Source organism: Leptosomus discolor, chromosome 3 (genome assembly GCF_034619465.1).
Source record: "Leptosomus discolor isolate bLepDis1 chromosome 3, bLepDis1.hap2, whole genome shotgun sequence".
Lineage (NCBI taxonomy): Eukaryota > Metazoa > Chordata > Aves > Leptosomiformes > Leptosomidae > Leptosomus > Leptosomus discolor.
In genome coordinates this window covers 73423057-73442397 of record NC_141393.1, presented here as the reverse complement: position 1 = coordinate 73442397, position 19341 = coordinate 73423057, and the positions used below count along the sequence as shown (strand labels likewise).

Genomic DNA, 19341 nt, shown 5'->3' with positions numbered 1-19341 from the left:
CCCCGCGGCGCGAGGCGGAACTTTCAAGCCGGGGTCCGTTAACCGCCGCGGGCGCCCCGGGGCGCGAGCAGGTCCCGCCAACCCCCCGCAGCCGCCGGGAAGCAGCCCTCCCGCCGCGCGCCGGCCGCCTTTGTGTGCGCAGCCCCCGCAGGCGCCTGGGGGACAACCGCGCCGCTCCCCGCCCCTCCCGCCTCGCTGGGCTTGTTCCCCCAACCTGTTTTGGTGGGGTGTTTGTGGGGGGGTGACTGCCCCCTCCGCTGGGGAGCGGCGGCGGGTGTTCTCCCCCCGCTCCGGACAGGATGGTGGACCTGGACAGCGAGGTACCCCCGCTCCCCCCGCGGTACCGGTTTCGGGACTTGCTGCTGGGTGACCAGGGCTGGCAGAGCGACGACAGGTGAGCGACGACCGGGGGGGGGGGGGCGGGGGAGCGCGGTGACAGCCCGAGAGGGATGGGGGTCCTCCGCGGGCGGCGCCCCCCTCGCCAGCCCGCCTGAGAGGGGTGGCGCGGCCCCGGCGGAGGGTCGGGGCGGCGGCGGGGCGCGCTGCCCGGCACGGCGCGGCCCCGCTGCCGGCAGCTCAGGGCGCCGCGAAGGCACGCACCGCTCGCGGGAGGCCAGCCCCGCGCAGAAACTTTACCGCGGAAGGGATGCGACGGCCGCCGAGGGGCTGCGGGCCCCGCCCCGCGGCCGGGGGCGAGTCGGGGCCGGCGCCCCCCGCCAAGGCGCTGGGCATCAAGGCGCTGGGCGTCCCCGGCCTCCGGGACACTGCCGCCTCTGCAGAAGGGCAGTACCTTTCTTTTCCCTGAGGCTGCGGTGGGAGGGAGAGTAGGACAGGTACGATCCCGTCTCTGGATGATAACACGCGCTGAGGGAAAGCCCCAAACAAAATACGCGTTTGCCGCTCCTTGGAAGGCTAATTGCCGGGGGCACTGGGTGTTTCTGTTGTCCAGTACTCTACGTGGAGTTTCTTTTCATGCTAGGATCCTAGGCTTGGATGTACCTACCGTTAATTTACTCCTTTATGAATTATTTCAACGACTGTCCGCATCTTGAATTACAAAACGATAGCAAAAGGTATTTGTTTGTAATCAAGTCAAATAATACCTTTAGAAGAAAAAAATCCCTTCTATTAAAGCAAACAAACAACTAGGAGTATGTACTTAATTTCAGAACGCTAAATGAACAGTGTTCATGAATGCCAACAGCATCATGCCACTCTGTTTGACCGTACGACCTGGTGTACCAACAGGCTATTACACAATCCCATCTTCCAGAATTATGTGTGAGATCCACTTCGTAGTAACAATTTATTATGGTCAAATGACAGAAAAGAAAAATTTTCTGGTAATATATAACGACATATTGGATCTATTTTTAGTCAACCCATTGTCAGAATGAGTCTTTAACTCAGCAGTCAGAAACTTTGATTTTAATGCTGGTCTACATTGTTTATATTTTTGCTACTTTCCTAAAGAAAGATGGATTCTCATTATTTGGTAATCACAAGATCATGCAGCTATGTAACTAATTTTTACCTTTGTTTAGGAGACTATGCTGTACATTGAAGCAATTAAATGATGTTTATTTGGATAGTTATGAAACGGTGAATGACATCTTAAGATAGTCACAAAAAATGAATGCTGTTGATTGGAAATGACAGCATTGTAACTACATAATGGAGAGTTCAAGATTATGTTTATCAAAGCAGTGTTTTATAGTTTAAAAGGTAATTAAACCGTATGTATATTCTGTATTGATAACTTCTGATCACAGTATTCTTTGAGATTTTAGAAAATGTAGATCTTAGCATCTTTATCCTACTTTTTTTTTTTTTTTTTTTTTTTTTTCCCTGCTGGAATAGGGAAACACCCCACAACTGTTCTTATTTGATCAACTGTATGTATTTAGCTAGGGTTTTGATGGCTAAAATAAAATATTCTCTATATACCTTTTTGCACCACTCCGTGGCTTAGCACTTTTTCCAGCTCTAGTTTAAAGTTCTGTCAAGCACTTCCCTGATACTAGTTGTTTGTCTTGAACTTTACAAAGTTACCTTCTATGGAAGAAGCATGATCTGTTCTCAAACAGGAAATAGTGTATAAGAAACTACGTGAACCATAGCATCCATTTAGCTACAGAAATGTCTGTTTCAAGTCTATATGCACTTAACAAGAAATAGAGCGCAGAATCATAGCATAACAGTATTATAGCACAAGGCTACTGTTGGAAAATTGTAGCAAAGGACTAGTGGAAAATGAATAGTTACTTCTATTTCATTAATATTCATACAAGCGTTACAAGAAAGATCTCTGGCACATCTGAAATGTAAAAATGTAAAATAGATCTGAAAATGGCTAGTGGAAATGGCTTTCTAGATCTTCAGGTATTGTCCTGTGCGGAGGCTGGACACAGCTGTACTGTGGCAGGAGGGCTGCGCAGTTGTTTCCCCACAATGCAGTCGGGATTGTGCTTTATGTGAGGCTGTGATAGCAGCACTCTGTCCTTCAGCTCTGCAAGTTACCGTAGCAGTCTCTTTTGATACTTGCTTTCCAGTAACTGAATAAAGTCCATTTTTAAAAAGCCTTGAGTTTTGTCTTTTGTTTGTCCACCTTACAATAGGGTCCAGTCCAGACTCTTGTTTTCCTGTATTGGAGGAAATAATGAAATTAGTAATTCAGTATTAATACTGAAATATTGATCCAATCCCGTGCTGCTGATGTTTTGCTACTACCTATTACAGAAAAGCATGCATATTCTGCATAGAAATATTGTCAAGTGGAATATTTAGAATATTCGACATACTTTCAGGAAATAGTTAATGAGAAGGACTGCAGACCTGTGGGGACCCTGAGATCAGCTGCTTATTAGTTAGTAATGATTAGTATTACACATGTATATCTTCTTTTTAATTGTTTACTTTTTTGACTTTTCTTTGCACCCTTATGTGATTGGTTCAATTTTGGTGAAGCGCATCTTTTGTATTCTATTCCAATTAGTGGGCAACATAGATCTTGCCAAATGTGTTACTTGTAACCCCTTCAGATGAATGGACTTTTAACTATGAATGTAGTATCTGAACACTAAAATACAGTTGAAGTAGCCTTACAGTATGGCTACACAATGGCAAGTGATCAAGATAATTCATTTTAGGAGGTTATTGGCCCTTGGCTGAGATGCTGGAAATAATTTTCTGCATATTTCTACTTCTATCTTGGTCCCAATACCTTTTTGATCTTCCCTGTCTATTTATCCTTGAGGTCTCGCTTTTCTCCTTCCATCCTGCCCATTCTGGAAAGATGCTCACTTTTTGCTGGCTGGGAGGCATATGTTCCAGCTCTGTGTTTTCAGATGCTTGTTGATTCTTGAAAGTGGAGAGGAGATGGAATTGTTCCTGTCATCTACCACAAACCACCCAGGATTCTGTGTCACCAAATCACAGTTTCAATAGCGTAGTTTGTCAGTAATTCATATGGTAGTATTTAATAATAAATATGATTGAAATTATAACGACCTCTCCTCTTTTTTGCTGAAAGATACATTTCTGACATAAGTGTGGTACTCAATTTTGAAACCTTACTGGTTATGTTTCTTTAGGAGGAGAGTTTGATCCGCTATTTCTTTTCAGAGATCCCGTGCTAAAATGCTTAGCTAAATGTAATAGGACTCCGATTCAGGAATTTTGTTCTTAGATCTGTGCCTGTTTGGAGACAGATTTCTAATCTTCATTTTTTCTTGAGGACTTCTATGGTGGAGCTTCACCCAGGCTTCTTTTTTTTGGTGTCTAGCTCATGGATCATTTCTTACATATACTTCTCCAATACAGTAACATCCATCTTGCTGCTTTTGCATTTCTCTCCCAGAAAAATAATTCTACTTGCATAACATAGATTCCTAACCAGCCTTGCAGTTGGCTTCAGTAACAGATGGGTTCTGGGCTGTCATATTCCACAAGCCGCCAAATTGGATTGTATATTTTTCATAAAGAAGTTGCTGTGTGCAGAAGAACATGGTGAATCTTTGGCAAATGCATTTATTCAGTAAATAAACTATTTTGAACCATTTATTAATGTTCTCAAATTTGCTGTGTGATTTTTCCTGAAAAAAAAAAAGGATGTTAAAACCAGTTTTGGTTTTTGAAGGGCTAGATTTTCAAAGGACCTGGTTCCCTTTAAAAACTGTGGAGATGAACCTTAATGCTTACAGGACACACATTTTATATGGAATAGTTAAATGTTCATTTGCTCAGAGAGGTAACTCTGAGTAAAAACTCACCTGTTTTCCTGTCACTGTATAAAATACTGAAATATTGCCTGGATCAACCTGAAAAGCTTCTGCAGGACAGCATGTAAAAGACCAGCCCAGTAGCTAGAGTGTGTGTGTGTGTCAAGTGGGTGATTTCTGTGGCAGGTAGGGTAGTGTACCAGGTTTCTTCTGGCCATGTAAATATCCCAGTCACGGGGCTGAGGGTAAAGGGAAGATTGAGTCATTGACTTTTTCACTAATTTTGTAAATATCACTAATATCTCTTTGTGAATTTCACATTATGCTTTCATTGTTGAAAGTGGCTGAAATTGAAATAAACTCTTTTGATTTGCTGGATATGCTGATATGTTTCTTGACCATCATAATGCAATTTATCTTTCAGTTTGGCTGCTGGGGAAGGGAGCAGAAATAAAGGGGGAACTCAGTGATTAACACAAGTTACTCACTTGTTCATTCAGTGAGGTTTTGCTGAATCATGATTGTAACAGTAAATTACATAATAAAACATTCCATAAATGCTCTGATCATCAGTCCTTAGTCTTACCAGCTGTGTTGAAGAGCAACACAAACAAAAGTAGAAAATAACCTACCTAGTGAAGACCTGACATGTTTAAAGCTGGTAACTAAGCTGCTTCAGAGGAGGAGAGAAAAGAGGATATTTATTTTGGGTTCCCAGGTAAGCTTTGGAAAGATATAATGAAGAGATTATTTACAAAAAAATGTTTTCTTGTGTACATATATAGTTACCATGGACTTCAAAATAGCCAAACCACAGGACACTAGAGGCATAAAGAAGGAATTCTAAGTTAAAAATAAAAAAGCATTTACATTCTGTCGATATCACTGCTTTTTTTTAGTAAGGTCATTTGTATAAATTCAGTGCTTGAGTGTTGTGCAGAGCACAATTTACCTCACATTTCTTAAACTATTTATGTACAGACTTCGAATTTGTTACTTAGAAGCTTATAAAGATATAAAAGCTGCATTTGTTTTAGTAAATTCAAGCAGGCCGGTGTTTCCCATTGAAGCATGACTGCTTATATGAGTGAACGGTTTAAATTTGCCTTTGCAAGCTTTGGCTGTACCCAGCTAGCCAAAACTGTGCCGTGCCCAGGAATGATTTGGCAGTTTAAGCATCCAAGGAAACGCTCTGAGCAGAGAAGTTGCAGGTCGTCACCCAGTTTGGGAAGATGAAACACTATTCTGTTACCCATGTAGGCTGTTTTGTGCCATTTAATGTCAGTGCCAGGAATGTGCCTGGGCAAGTTTAACTTACTCAAAGATGTATCCAGAGAGGGTCAAAGTCATTTTATTGTGAAGGTAACCTGTACACTTTAAGATTATGCTGCTTCTCCCAGTTGTGCTGCTAGTTCCTCTTTCTGGTCTATATTTCATGCACAGTCCCTCGTTCAGATTATGCATATATGGTGGACTGTGTTGTAGAAACATCTATTTGTGAATAGAGGCTTATGCTTGGTGCCTTCCATCCTGAAATATTCAGTATACCCTTCGTACATAGGCAATAAGTGTGTTTTGTTCCAGAACCCTTAAAAAAGGGGCAAAAAAGTACTCGCTGTTAAAGCACTTTGATTTATGGGAATGTGTTTTTTTCCCACCACATTTTAGAGAAAGAAAAAGAGAAAGACGCATATGGATGTTTTTAAAACATACAGAGTGAGATTCATTTTATTGACTCATAAAATGTATATAGTATTTTGTGGTTTATATACCTTTTACACTTTAAGTGCCTTTGGGTTTAGGTAAGATTAAGCAGTATCTTGGGCTTTCTTTGGACCTTGCACACCAAGTTAAATTTTATCAATGCTGAATATTTCTAGCAATAGTGATTAAGAGACCATGAAGTACAGATTCCAGCATTGAATTGCTGAATTAATACTGTGTGTCATATGAACAAGTCATTTAACAATCATAAATATCTTGTTTATACTAGTATTTCATTCTACTGGCTGTTGAAGTGTAGCATTGTATACAGAGCTAATATGTTCTAGGAAAAAAATCACTATTACTGTGCCACTTCAAAATCACAACAAATAGAATGGGAAGAACAAAAAATGAACATAGAACCCAATATATTTTCCCCACCTGCAAAGCATCAGATTTCGTAGCTCTTCTATATGCTGTTGCAAGACGTAATTAGAATTTCACAGTCATGAAACAAAAATTTACATTTTCCAATTCTGTAATTTTTTTCTTTTCTGTATATGTGTAACAAAACACATTAACTGGTCCTGGAAATACATTTCAAATCCTGCTTCTGTATTGAGATGAAAATTTGAGTCATTTTGCTACAGTATATACAGCAAATACATAGAGCTAAATTTTACCTTTGTGCAAGAACTGTTCTTACACTGGATACTTAAAGGATTAAATTAAAATCAGCTTTCCCTTCTTATGTGCTTACTGAATATATGAACATTACCTCCTATCTGGAAAGAGATTCAGATATTAAAGAACACCTCCACACATCTCTTGGACAATTGTAAACTGCTGGCTGTCATGTTGACTGGTGACTTTCAAGGAACAACTCCCTGCTGTAAATCTCAGGAGGCACTTGAGCAGTCATTTGTCACAGTATGAATTAGTGAGTAAAGCCCTCCCTTTGCCTTTCCTTTTGGAAATCACCTGAGATTGTTAAACTAAAAGGCCCACACATTTCTGAATCAAGTGATTTAGAATATCTTGAGTCTAGATTCAACTTGAACAAAAAATCTATTATAAATTCCTCAAAAGAAAATTCTATTATGGTTTCTTCAAAACAATCCTCCTCTTTCTTTCAAGAAATACTTAGTCAATTTGGCCTCCTCATTTTAGAAAACATGTTAACTTTTATGAGTTCTTCCATGTAACAGAGGCTACAAAATAAAAGGACTTAAGCAAATATTGTCAAATTTATCTTGATTTGTAAAAGTAAATTTTCAAAATAAAGTGATCTAGAAGCCTAAATTCTATTTTAAAAGTTGGATTTTGATTGAAAGTGCTCAAGATCTTAACAGTCTAATTCACTAAGAGAGCAAGTGTTTTCATATCTGCAGTAAGACCCTGCACAGTAATAGTTAGAAAGTTTGAGTTGTTCTAAACCCTGAAAAAAAATGGCTGCAGGTAAAGGCCAAGTCCTTTCTCGCTATGCAAAACCACCTAAATTAAAAAAGGGTTAAAGAAAAATACTAGCATTTGTAAAACCACTGCATTGGCCACAAACAGAGGTCCGAGTTTATGCTTTTGTGGCAGGTTTAGGAGTACAGTCCCATGTAATTAAACTGCTAGTATATCTCTGTACTCGCTTTCCTTCTAAATTTGTTTTGGGATTGTGTACTTATTATAGATAGAAGAGGGGACCAATTTACTTGCATGGAAGAAAGAGGAGGTAATGCTTTGTAGAAGGCACTTCTGTCAGCCTCATGCTAATTTCTGATTTTTCTTGCAACAGCAATGTAAGCAAAAATGCATTGTTTCTATATTCCGCTTAAACTAGCACACACTGGAATTGGGGGAAGGACATGAAAAGAGAAGAGGAAAACTTCAGTGCTGTTATAAGTGTAGCTGTCTGAAGACTTTGGTAGTACTGTGGCCCAGCAAAAGTTTTCTAGTGCAGAAAAGGTTTAAGTGTCTCGGCTTAAAAACTCCCATAGATGAAGTAGTCTTCCTCCTCTGGGACAACGTGATGCACAGTTGGTAAATGTGCTTGGTACTTCAATCATTACTTAATTATACACTTATTACTCCAAAGCTCTTATTTTTCCATCTAGAACTTGATACATACTACTTTACATCTGGCAGAAACTATAATACTCCATGGGGAACTAAGGCAGTTCTTTCCCAAATGATTTCTCTCTTAATTTTATGATTATTATTCTATCACAGCCCTTGATTATGATTTTTTATAGCAGTAAACTTCTGTGCTGCACTATGTATTACTCTCAGAATGACTCTTCTATAACAAATGGTAACATAGATTCATATTGTCTCCCTTTTATCCTGTAACAATGAAAAGATCACTTGGAGCATCAGAAATGTCTGAAGCTTCAAGATACGTCTGTTGTAAAGTAAATCTGCCAACCATTTCAGCACTACACATTCAGCTTCTAAAGATGTTCTTTGTACTGAATTCTGAGACATACAGTATGGCCAAGTACTAATCCACTAAATAAATGTTTTAAAAGTGGATTCTTCATATTTTTTCAAGTAAATGAGCAAGTTAAGTCCTTCCCGGAGGCCTGCACACCATGGTCCCATAATCTCTGTGTCATCGGAGAAAGTGCCATTCAAACCCTGTAAGTGTTCTGCAGCACAGAAGATTTGGTACAGAATGCCTTAAAACAGCTGTTAAAGATTTCAGCCTCCCCCATGTAATCATCTGCTAATTATGTTAGCAGTCAACTTCCTGGTGGGAAGTAGCAGTAAAACAGAAACAGTCATTAAGAGACAAAACCCAGTGTTTATACTCACAGATAAAAACAGTGATATTATTTACTCAGAAGTATCTCTTGAGGGACACATCCTGCCTCCACTTACAGAGGTATCTGTTAGAAAGTGCTTTAGTTTTGTGGTGCAAAGCAGGTTGCTAAGTCTGACATAGATGGGGAAGGAAGGCATTAGGTTAAGATCAGTACAAGTTATCTAATGAGTGAGCAAAAAGAAGAAAACTTTACCTACCCCTCTGCCTGGGTCTTACAAGTCTCCTGCTAGCTTTAGCCACTAATAACTGCATATCTAAGAGCTAGCACAAAAATCATATGCCTGGCAGGCGCGATTACACTATTTGAGCAACAGTTCTCACTATGGATTAGCTCTGCCAGGGAAGTCTGGCCCTGCCTCCTAGATTCTGTACCCTGAGTCAAATCACTTTGGCTTTTCGCAAAAAAAAAAAAAAAAAGAGTTCACCCTGTAGGTTTTTATGATGTTAAAGTTAATAGCGTTTACCGTACTTCAAGTAGCTTTAAGTTACAGAGCTCCTTTAAAGTATAGCAATTGTTAAAATATTTAATAAGGAGTAAACACCGTAAAATAGCCTCACTCTTTTAGTTTTCTAAATAGCCAAAAATGTTCTAGAGGTTTAGAGGTTTTATGTTTTTCTCACTTTGTTTTCTCTTGCCCTTGTGAGTAGAGAAAACTGCAGCACAGATAAAAGCAGTGTTAGCAAACCCAGTCTGAAACAAATACAGATGGGAAAAACAACAAGCTGAGTTGCAAATGGAAAACTGTGGTTATATTTGTTCCTTATGTGACAGCACCTGTTAATGCACAACATTCCTTGACTCTGAAAGGGGATTTAGTTTCCCACCTTCACTCCAAGTGTAAAACAAGGTAAGGGCGCTGGTCACTCATCACTATTGCTCTGCAATTCTCACCATCAAGCACAGACAGCTATAACAGAGGTGGTCTAAAGGCTAAGCTCTATATTTAGCTGAATGTTCCCTTTTGAAACGTGTGCAAGTCATGTTTTCAGTGTGCACAACAATCTAGGATTTAATCACTTGTTCAAAAAGGGTTTAATCAGTTAAACTAATAAACTTTTAAAAGGCATTTTTGTAGATATTGTCTAGTTTTTAATTACTGTTTTGTTCTCTCAGTAGTCATTCAAAAAAGATAATACAAACACAAAAAGTGGAACAAAATATTCTGTGATGTGCAGGTGTTGATTAGACAACCGGGTTTTATAAAGACTATCAAAGTCTAAGTAGATTTTTCAACCCATCTAAGACTATCATAGAAGCTTATCTCACAAGAGTAGTTCCAGATACCATGTATTTCATTGACACTGAGGAATTTACGAACTGTGTTCAAACAGCGACCCACATGATCATTTATTTTTGTTCCAAGACTGACCACAGATTGCATGAAAATTACAATTTAGCTAAAATGATACAAGCAACATTCAAAATGCACTGAATTAATTTTAAAGCCTTGATTCGTTTTTGCTTCCCATTTTTCATCTTATTTGGCAGTTCACAGATAACAGTCTGAGTCCAGGAAAAAACAACAAAGAAAGTTAAAATTTGTGCTGACATTATGAATCCATTTAATACAATTAATTATGGCAGTTACTGTTTGTGACCACCTCAACTGGTCATTCAGAATGTTGGGATTTCAGCGTGATGATGGCAGAGTATTGCATGTGGTGGGAAGAACAAGGCTGGCTACTAGGAGTGTTTTAGAGTATAGATGAAGTAACTCTGAGGGTGTAGGAGAGAGGGAACTTTTGTGATCCTCTAATAGGCAGTCTTCTGACATATACCATGGGCTAGTCTGAGACTGTTGTGGAAGACAAAAATGAGCTGTTAGAAGATCACCATTATCAAAATTATGAGGTGGATGTCTTCCTCCAAGTCAGAGATGACTGGGGATACTGCTGCTTGATTTCAGGATAAGGTAAACTGAACATTTAGAAATTCCTTTCCTTTCTAAGATGGCAGTGCCACTTTACAGTGATAGAAATGGTCATATGGAGAGGAGGAAGAGCTGGAAGTACTACTGTCTCTTCTTATATCGCCCTAGACATTTGATGATTTGTTATCAGACCTCCTAATATCAATACAGCCAGTCCAGTCCAGTTCATAAATGCAGATCTCTCCTTGTTGTATCCATATACTCAACCTAAGTCTGATCAGGGTTATGATCTATACAAGACTTCAGAACAAGGTGACAGACCAACACCTGTCCCCAATTAGAGCTAGCTAAAGATTTCTTAAATAATTCGACTCTTACCAAAGCCAGCAAACTCTGAAATTTCAGCATTCATTTGTGAAGTCACATTTAAGGGAAAAATAGTGTTTACATTGACCAGGCCAATTTTCTGAATCACAGAATGGTAGGAGTTGGAAGGGACCTCTGGAGATCATCTGGTCCAACTCCCCCGCCAAAGCAGAAGGCGCCTGCTAAATGATTTTCTAAACGCACATAGGGCACATTATGAAAATTTGAAGTTATTATTTAGAAAAATTAAATACTGGACATACTATTCTACCAGCCATGCTACTGATGAGCACCGTTTTACTTCACAGAGTACTGAGATGTTAAGTAACATGAATAAAGATGACAGAGTTAAACTTTTAAAATATTGTGAAAATGGATGTTTAAATTTTTCTTAATCTGATGAAAAGACAATTAAAACCATGCCTTATGATTAATCAGTAAGTGTAATAGCTCACTCTGGGTAAGGAGATTGAGATTTGTATGAAGTCCGTAATTACATGTACCCTGTTAGCTGTCGAGAGAACAGTATCAGACAGGTGACATTTTAGAGATAATAATGACTTTTAAAATACTTGTTCTAGTATGTGTTCAAAGTTCTTGAATCATTGCCACTCCTTAATGAGGCATTTACAGTTTGTGTTAAAATTCTGTACATTTTTAAAATGTAAACCAATAATCATATACTATGGTTGTACTGTGCCGCAAGCTGCAATTGAAAGGAAGAAAGCAATTCCATACCACTGTTTTATATAATACAGTGTATTACATATGCGAAGCTGCAAATATTACTTTGGAAATCCTATGTATTTTATCCTCCACCTTGTTGACAACATTGGCGCCAAAGCACCTTTAAAGTGCTAGAGAAGGAAGGTGCGTATCAATGCACAATTCTTTTAGGAAGTGTCATCAGCAGAAACTGTCATCAGCACTCTTCTCCTGGTGATTCGGTAGAGTAAGTGGAGTCTCTGACAACCTTTCTTCTGTGGGGAACATCAGGCGACACACCTACCATCAGTATTGTGGTTTTGTTTTATGCCTGTTCCAGAGTCTTTGCCTGAATACTGCTCCTCTGTGTTTATCTGATAAATATTCGCCTTTGTCCTTTGTGTAACTGTGGTCATGGGAGACTGAAAGCCTATACAGCTCCCATGATTTCAGGAAAATTGTGATAATCTTAGATTCAACTCTGTATTTACTTCTCAGAGTTGTTGGCATTCTAATGGCAGCTTTTGGGGTATTGTATAAGTGCTTCCAGATTGCAAGTCTGGACTTTAAAAAAAGAAAAAAACAACACTCCTTTTTGTAAAGTTACCCTGGTCCTGGGCATGTGTAGAAAACATGTGCAGTATCACTTTTTTTTTTTTTCTTTTTCACTTTTTAACACCTCAGCTATATATGGAATCTCAGATAAGTTCTTTCAAGGCTTGTTAAAGTATCTGTGGGAAGTTCTTGACAAATTTAATTTGACTTTCTACTATTTTTTTCCTTTTAGATCAGGCACCGTTCCTATAATTTCTTACCCTGTAATAAACAAATATTGCTGATCTAAGTAAAGCTGTAGACAAGTGGGAAGTTGAGTGGAGTACAGAAAAAATGAATGAAACGTTTAAACTAACTTTATTTATTGCTTTGGATGTCATATTCTTGCATCCTTCCTAATTTAATATTTCTTCTGTCAGTAGAAGGAAAAATGTAGCTTGCAGAAGAAATAAATGTTTACACACAAAAAATTTAGTTTAAATAGTCTGATGTAAATGTTATTCCATGCTTCAGTGTGTTTTGTGACAATGATCAGTACACATTTTTTAGAACACAGTCCAAGAGATAATGGTGTAATAATTTTAGTTACTAAAAATTCTAAAAATAGTGACTTTAGTATCATTATCTTTAAAGAGTATTATTATTAACTAGTGATATTTCTCCTTTTGGAATACTACTGGCTATGACTAGAGCCAAGAAAGAGCTATAAAACTAGACTTCATTGTGTATAGTTGTGGGTTTTTTTCCTCATAAATAGAGTTCGTATGAAGACGAGGAATGATGGGAATTAGATAAGTATTCATTTTAGATGAAAAGGACTATGTGCATTTACACCACAACTTGGTCAGTAAGTTTCTGTAACTCTGAAGAGGCTATTTTAATCCTTCCCTCAAAAGAAACTGAAGAAAGACTAAATTATTATTATTATTATACTGAATCAGTGGTTTGATGAGAATTTGCACAAAGCTTGATTTTAATAGGAAGTTGAATTTCTTAAGAGCCAAAAAATCATTTCCAAGTACCTTTCTGCTTCTCTGATCAAGTAAAGACTCATATCCAAAAAGTCTGTATCAGTTTTCACTTTAGGTCATAGGATAAAAAAAGAGATTTCAGCATTCATTCTCTATCGCAAAACCTAATGTAGATAACACGGAAAAGGCATTTTCCTTAGAAATTATGCACGAATGGAAAAAACCCCAAACACCAACTCTATTCCTTACTTGCCATGCTCCCCTCTTCTCGTAATCACTCTTTCACCTGCAACAGATTTGCAGTTGAGCCTGTGTATTACGAAAGCGAGACACCAATGTTTTATCCATCCCATTTCCATGCTGCCTTAAGTGGATTTGTATAAAATCGGATCTGTGCAGCAAGGCTGTAAAATACAATAGTATTGTACAATATTGTTTTGGCCAGAGTTTCATTCCCTGTGTATTGCTATGTATTCATCAAAATATTGTAAAAACACTAAATCTACATCAAGAAAGTTAGCCAAAAAGTGTTCTGACAGTTACGGAGAAATGGGACACACACACATACACACATGAGCCACAACTTCTTTTTAAGTAACTTGCAGAGAGATTTTTGTCTTTTTACATTAAATAGCACCTTCTATAAGTAGTCCTGTTTATTTCAATGGGAATATTTATGGGTCTTAGTCTAAGCAGAAGAGGTTATTTTCCGTTGAAGGGAAAGCATACCAAGCAACACAGTATCGAGCTTTACTCATTGCACCTTGACCTGCTATAACTTAAGGCATCAGCTATAACTGCACAGATTTTTGAATACATGGAGAACTCAAAGCTAGCTTCAATTCCCCTTGTCACTAGAATAAATACAGGCTTAATAGGTAAAAAATAAACACAACTAATCTAAACAGATGTTCCATGAATTCATATGCTGATTTTTCATTATCAAATGTGAAATAATAGTTTATTATTCTATTTTAAGTCTTAGTTTGATAAATGACACGTATGCTTACACTTTATCCCTTTACAAAACTGGGATGTATGTACAACTGATAATTACAGGCCTCATTCTGTGCTACTCTATATTGAGGTTCATGGGGCATTATGCCAATGAACCCCTCTCTTTTACGTCACATAATATATTTTAAATGGTGGTGCTACCAATGTTTACTGTTAAGTCCTAAATAGAATATTTCAGGTGACATCTTAGTGACCAGTGTTTGACAATTCCTGAAGATTGAGACATTCACAGATAAGTCGTGTGTATCTGTCAAAATATTGAAAATAATATGTTAAAGTTGTTCAGTATCTTAAAAGAATGAAGATGCTTTGGTTGCTTTTGAAAATATAACTGCTCTACAAGTCCAATACTAAACGAGCTGATGCAAAAATAACAACTAGATACTGTAGCACTTGGTTTTCTTGTAAACCTTAGCCCAGGTCCCCTTTCAAGTACTCTTGCCCCTTGTCTAAGATAATGTAAACTGGCTGATACGGAGTATCAGGAGTTTGAGAAATTTAGTTAGATTACGAAGCAAAGCATGTCCAGTATTTCTTTTAATTTGGAAAGTACCCCAGGCTGAAGGTTACAGTGTCAAATAATGAACTGAAACTTTTTAACATTTTTTTTTGTGTGTAAAGCTTTATATCAGAGTGTAAATGTCTGGCAACAGAGATAAGCTAGCATTTAAAGTAGGAGGCATTTAGGTAGTTAAGAGGAAGTTTTACTGTCATTAACATTACAAGGAAAGTTGTCATAAATTACTACATGGCTCTCTAACCCTATACAAAAGATCTAAATCTTACTCTGAAGTCTGACTGAGATTTTGATAAGATGTTACATTAAAAATAAAATTACAGAGTCAAGTTGTTATTCCTAATGAAAAAAAAAAAAAAAAAGTAGTTATCTGTGTTTAAAGTTAATTCAGTAAATTCTTTGGTGATTTTCACAGAGTCACAGAACAGTAGGGGTTAGAAGGGACCTCTGGAGATCATCTAGTCCAACCCCCCTGCTAAAGCAGGTTCACCCAGAGCAGGTTGCACAGGATGGCGTCCAGGCGGGTTTTGAATGTCTCCAGGGAAGGAGACTCCACAGCCTCCCTGGGCAGCCTGTTCCAGTGCTCTGCCACCCTTAATGTAAAGAGGTTTTTCCTCATGTTGAGGTGGAACTTCCTGCGCTCCAGTTTGTGCCTGTTGCCCCTTTTCAAAGGCATCAAAGGGAAAAGCTAGAGTGATATAGAAAATTTCCCACTGGCATTTTATCATCTTACCCAGAATATGGTAGCACAAGTAGGATTGGTGGATAAATGCTGAAATGCTGGCATAAATAGACTCCATAAATGGAGTAGGAACACTACTTAACAGTATATTTTAATATACCTGAGATATACTTCTCCATTTCCAGTGGAGAAATAGTTCAACACAGTCAATTGGAATAACATTATTCTATTGGTAAATTGTATTAATTTTCTTTTCAACTGTGCAGAATTGCAAAAAAAAAAAAAAATATTCTGAGAAAAACAAAACCAAAACCTCCAGGTAGACCAATTTATTTAACCTCTGAGTCTAGATGAAATTCAGGCTACAACTTTCTCAAAAAATTCCCCCAAACCAGTCATTTCATGACTTCATTAATGATAAGAATCTGGACCATTTCAGAGACCAGACATTTTACACTTCGTCATTTTAGCTGAGATTGTTTCCTTCACATTAGTGGTTATAATGTATATTTCATGACGCTCTGAGGTACGAAAGCATGAATTTGTAACTTCTATCTATTTGTAGTTTTTGCGGTAACAGAGTTATGCTAAAACCATTGTTCATTGTAACAGTTAATATGTCATTACATTCTTCATCTTCTTTTATATGTTTAGTCATACATTCTTAATAGGAAAGGCTAATTTTTTCTGTATGCTCTGTTTGTCTCAGTACCTAGCAAACCAATGTCCTGGTGTACTGGAGTTCTTAATGTTCTATTAAAAAAAAAAAAAAAAAAAAAAAAGTTGCCAGTCTAGAAATATTTACAGAATCACAGTCTTAAGAAAACTTTATTCCGATGACCTGAACAACTGATGTTTAGCCTGTGTTTTTTTTGTTTAACTGAAGTATTTATCTGGTGATCTGTTGGTTGCTTCTGCCTCCACTTGTGGGCATACCAATCACTTTGCTTGCTTTGGGCAGTACTGATATATCAATATAATTCATAAAGCAGACATGAGTATGTTTATATTAACACTTGCATGTCAGCTGTGTATTATTTTACCAAAGCAATGTAGACAGCAGAAAAATAAGAAGTAATTATTAGCAATTTTATTCTGCAGCTACGTTATCTGAACACTCAAAATATTTACCTAGGAATATGTACCTAGGCAGTGTTCTGACAACCTATTCCAACTGTTTTCCTTCCCATTTTATATGTCTGTCCCCCTTGACCACAAAGCATTTTTATATCCTCTGTGACCAGATGCACAGAAGTCACTGTCTGGTTAATAAATGCTGCTGAACAAATTTTTGATCAATATATTCACACCATAGGAAAAGTGTTGAAGTGTATGGACTTATAGTTCCTTTGTGTTACAACTGAATATATGTGTACAAGTTACAAAATATTTATTCATTGCTGTTGGTTGTTTTAGTGTTCTTATTGTCTGGGTTCAAGGCAAATAGACTGATTTTGTCTTGCTTAGCGTGCATCTGCTTTATAGATGCAACCAGCCTCTGCTTTGCTATGTCTATAAGAAGTTATCTGGCTTATTCTATTAGGATTCTCTCCGTTCTATCTAAAGGAACATTGTGTGTTCCTTTATGAAAAAGGATTTTGTAATATTTTGTTTTTCAAGTTAAGTTACCTTCCTATTCAGCAGGTCCTTTTCCTCTCTGACTTTCAAGCTAATTTGTTATATTAAAAATGTTACAAAAAGATGGTGTTTCTGTGGCCATAATAGCATTTTTACTGTACATTCTTTCAGAGATAAAATGTCTTCTGTGAGGATAGGCATTCACTTTGTGTTATATCAACCCTGTTTATTTACTTTTTTGGTTGTTTACTTCTTTTCCTTATTATAAGCATTTGATTTTCTGCCTTCGGTATCAATCTCCAGAGGACCTTTTCAAATACCTTATAAAAATTTAAGTACATGATGTTCACTTCAGACTTCCCCCTTATCTGCCTCTTCCAATTATCTCATAATGGAGCAGAGTGCTACAGCTCATACTCTATTTATATCTGTCATTTGCTTCATTCTTAGTTTGTTCCCAGGCTAAATCCAACTTGTGGGTCTTGGCATGGGTGCCATTTATTCTTTTTCATCTCTTGTTGACATTCAAACCAGTACTTATTTTTTATCATTCCTGATGTATATTATAATAAATATTTGTTTGCCTTTTACCATTATTTTATTTAGCTGATATTTTTAACTCTTTACTCTTATCTCTAATACTGTGGTTACAAAATATATCAATTTAGTATCTGGCGTAGTAGCCTAGTTTGTGCCTGGAAACTCCTAGCATTTTAGCAATGTTAGGAGGACGACAACTGGAACACATAAAACTGAGCAGAATTGCAATACTATTGAAGAGCATTAACCATCTATCTGAGATGATTGTACCCATGCATATTGTTCACATCCAATTAGGAATCATGTGGACATATTTATGCTAAGAACATGGCTTATGCAGCTCCACAGAAAAGAAATCACTTCACACTGAGCATTATCACCTGTCTGTTTAAAATACTAAGGTGCTCTTTAACTTAAGTCGCTGTAGAATTGAATACTTGAGACTCTTAGATTTTATTTTTTTTTAAGGCAAAGCGTTCTTAGGAGTTCATAAAGAAAAATGGCAGTATTGGAAGGAAAGAATTGTGATACACAAAAATCTGATTTTGAACTTCATATATACTTACCTTGTATTTTGATACAATCCAGAGACCTTGAATCTAGGTCAGACCATTGTAGAAAAGCATTGTAGGGAAACAGATTCCCATTTCAAAAAGAATGTGGCAGAAGTCAAGTAATGTGCAGCAGGTAGATGGACCACAGGACCAGGATGTATAGATCAACTAGGAATTAAACAATGAAGAATTCAGTATACTGAACTACCCCTAGAAGACATACAAGAGACTCATACTTAAGAGGCACTTTTAGAGAGAAGAACACTTGAAGACAGCAAACATGAAAATGGAAGAATGACTGAAGGAAAAATAGACAAGGTTACAGCAGTAAATGGAATACAGCCATCCTCTAGACAGAACAGTGGCTTAATAAACCTTCAGGTGTAGATATGTATGGTAGAGTAAGACAGGGGATTCAGCTCTTGACTGTGGGTAACCACTATTTCTCCAGAATCAGTTTAGCACAAAAAACGTGACTCATAAAAGCTTCCTTTTTGGAATACTGTTTGTGCATCTCCTTACTTGTACTTCTTTCAAACACAGTTCTGACTATGCCTGTAAAACGATCAGTTTTGATTTTATGAACACTACAAATTGAAATAGGGAACTACATCATGCTTTATTTCAGTAGGCTAGCATTGTATAATGCTGTTACAGTTGACTGTATAAATTTATATAGCTGAAAGTTAAAATTTTAAGTTTTCTAAATCCCATTGTTGAAAAGGTGGAAGCTTTTACAATATTATTTTTTTGCCAGCCACATTTGTCTTTGCTCAGTTAGTTTTCTCTTAAAAATTGAATAGCGTCGGCATCAAGGCAGACTATTTAGTCTGTTATTTAGCAGGTTCAACTGGTCTGTTTGGTCAGTTATTTAGCAGACAGTAGTGAGAGGAAATAATGTAAGAGCAGAGCAAGTAACGCACCATTGCTTATTCTAATACAGCCTCATTCTGTATACCCTCTTTTCCAACTTTCCCTTCCATCAACACTCATCTCATTCCCAAGTATATTCCCATAGTCTCTCCATTTTGTTCTTACCGTCAATATAGTTATTACTGAAACAAATAGTCAGCATTTTCCTAATGATACCAAAGTGCTCCTGGTGCTGTGTTCTGAAGTGCTAAAATGTACTCTGGAACTTTTGTTTTAGTTAACATTTACAAAATGTTATTAGACAGCCTAATATAGGTAGTATGATTAAGGAAAGGTTGCAGAGAAACATCTGTACTATCTTAAGACAGAAGTA

At 37.6% G+C, this 19341-nt stretch overlaps 1 protein-coding gene across 4 annotated transcripts in view; it reads left to right on the top strand.

The window, feature by feature from the left end:
* The first annotated feature begins 299 nt into the window (after nt 1-299).
* KCNT2 (potassium sodium-activated channel subfamily T member 2) overlaps nt 300-19341 on the top strand; it is a 148771-nt gene continuing 129729 nt past the window's right edge. For all 4 annotated transcript variants that reach the window (XM_086462572.1, XM_086462571.1, XM_086462569.1 and 1 more), the window contains exon 1: nt 300-394. In XM_086462572.1, coding sequence (XP_086318698.1) covers nt 300-394 — 95 coding nt within the window. The remainder of the gene's footprint in view (nt 395-19341) is intronic.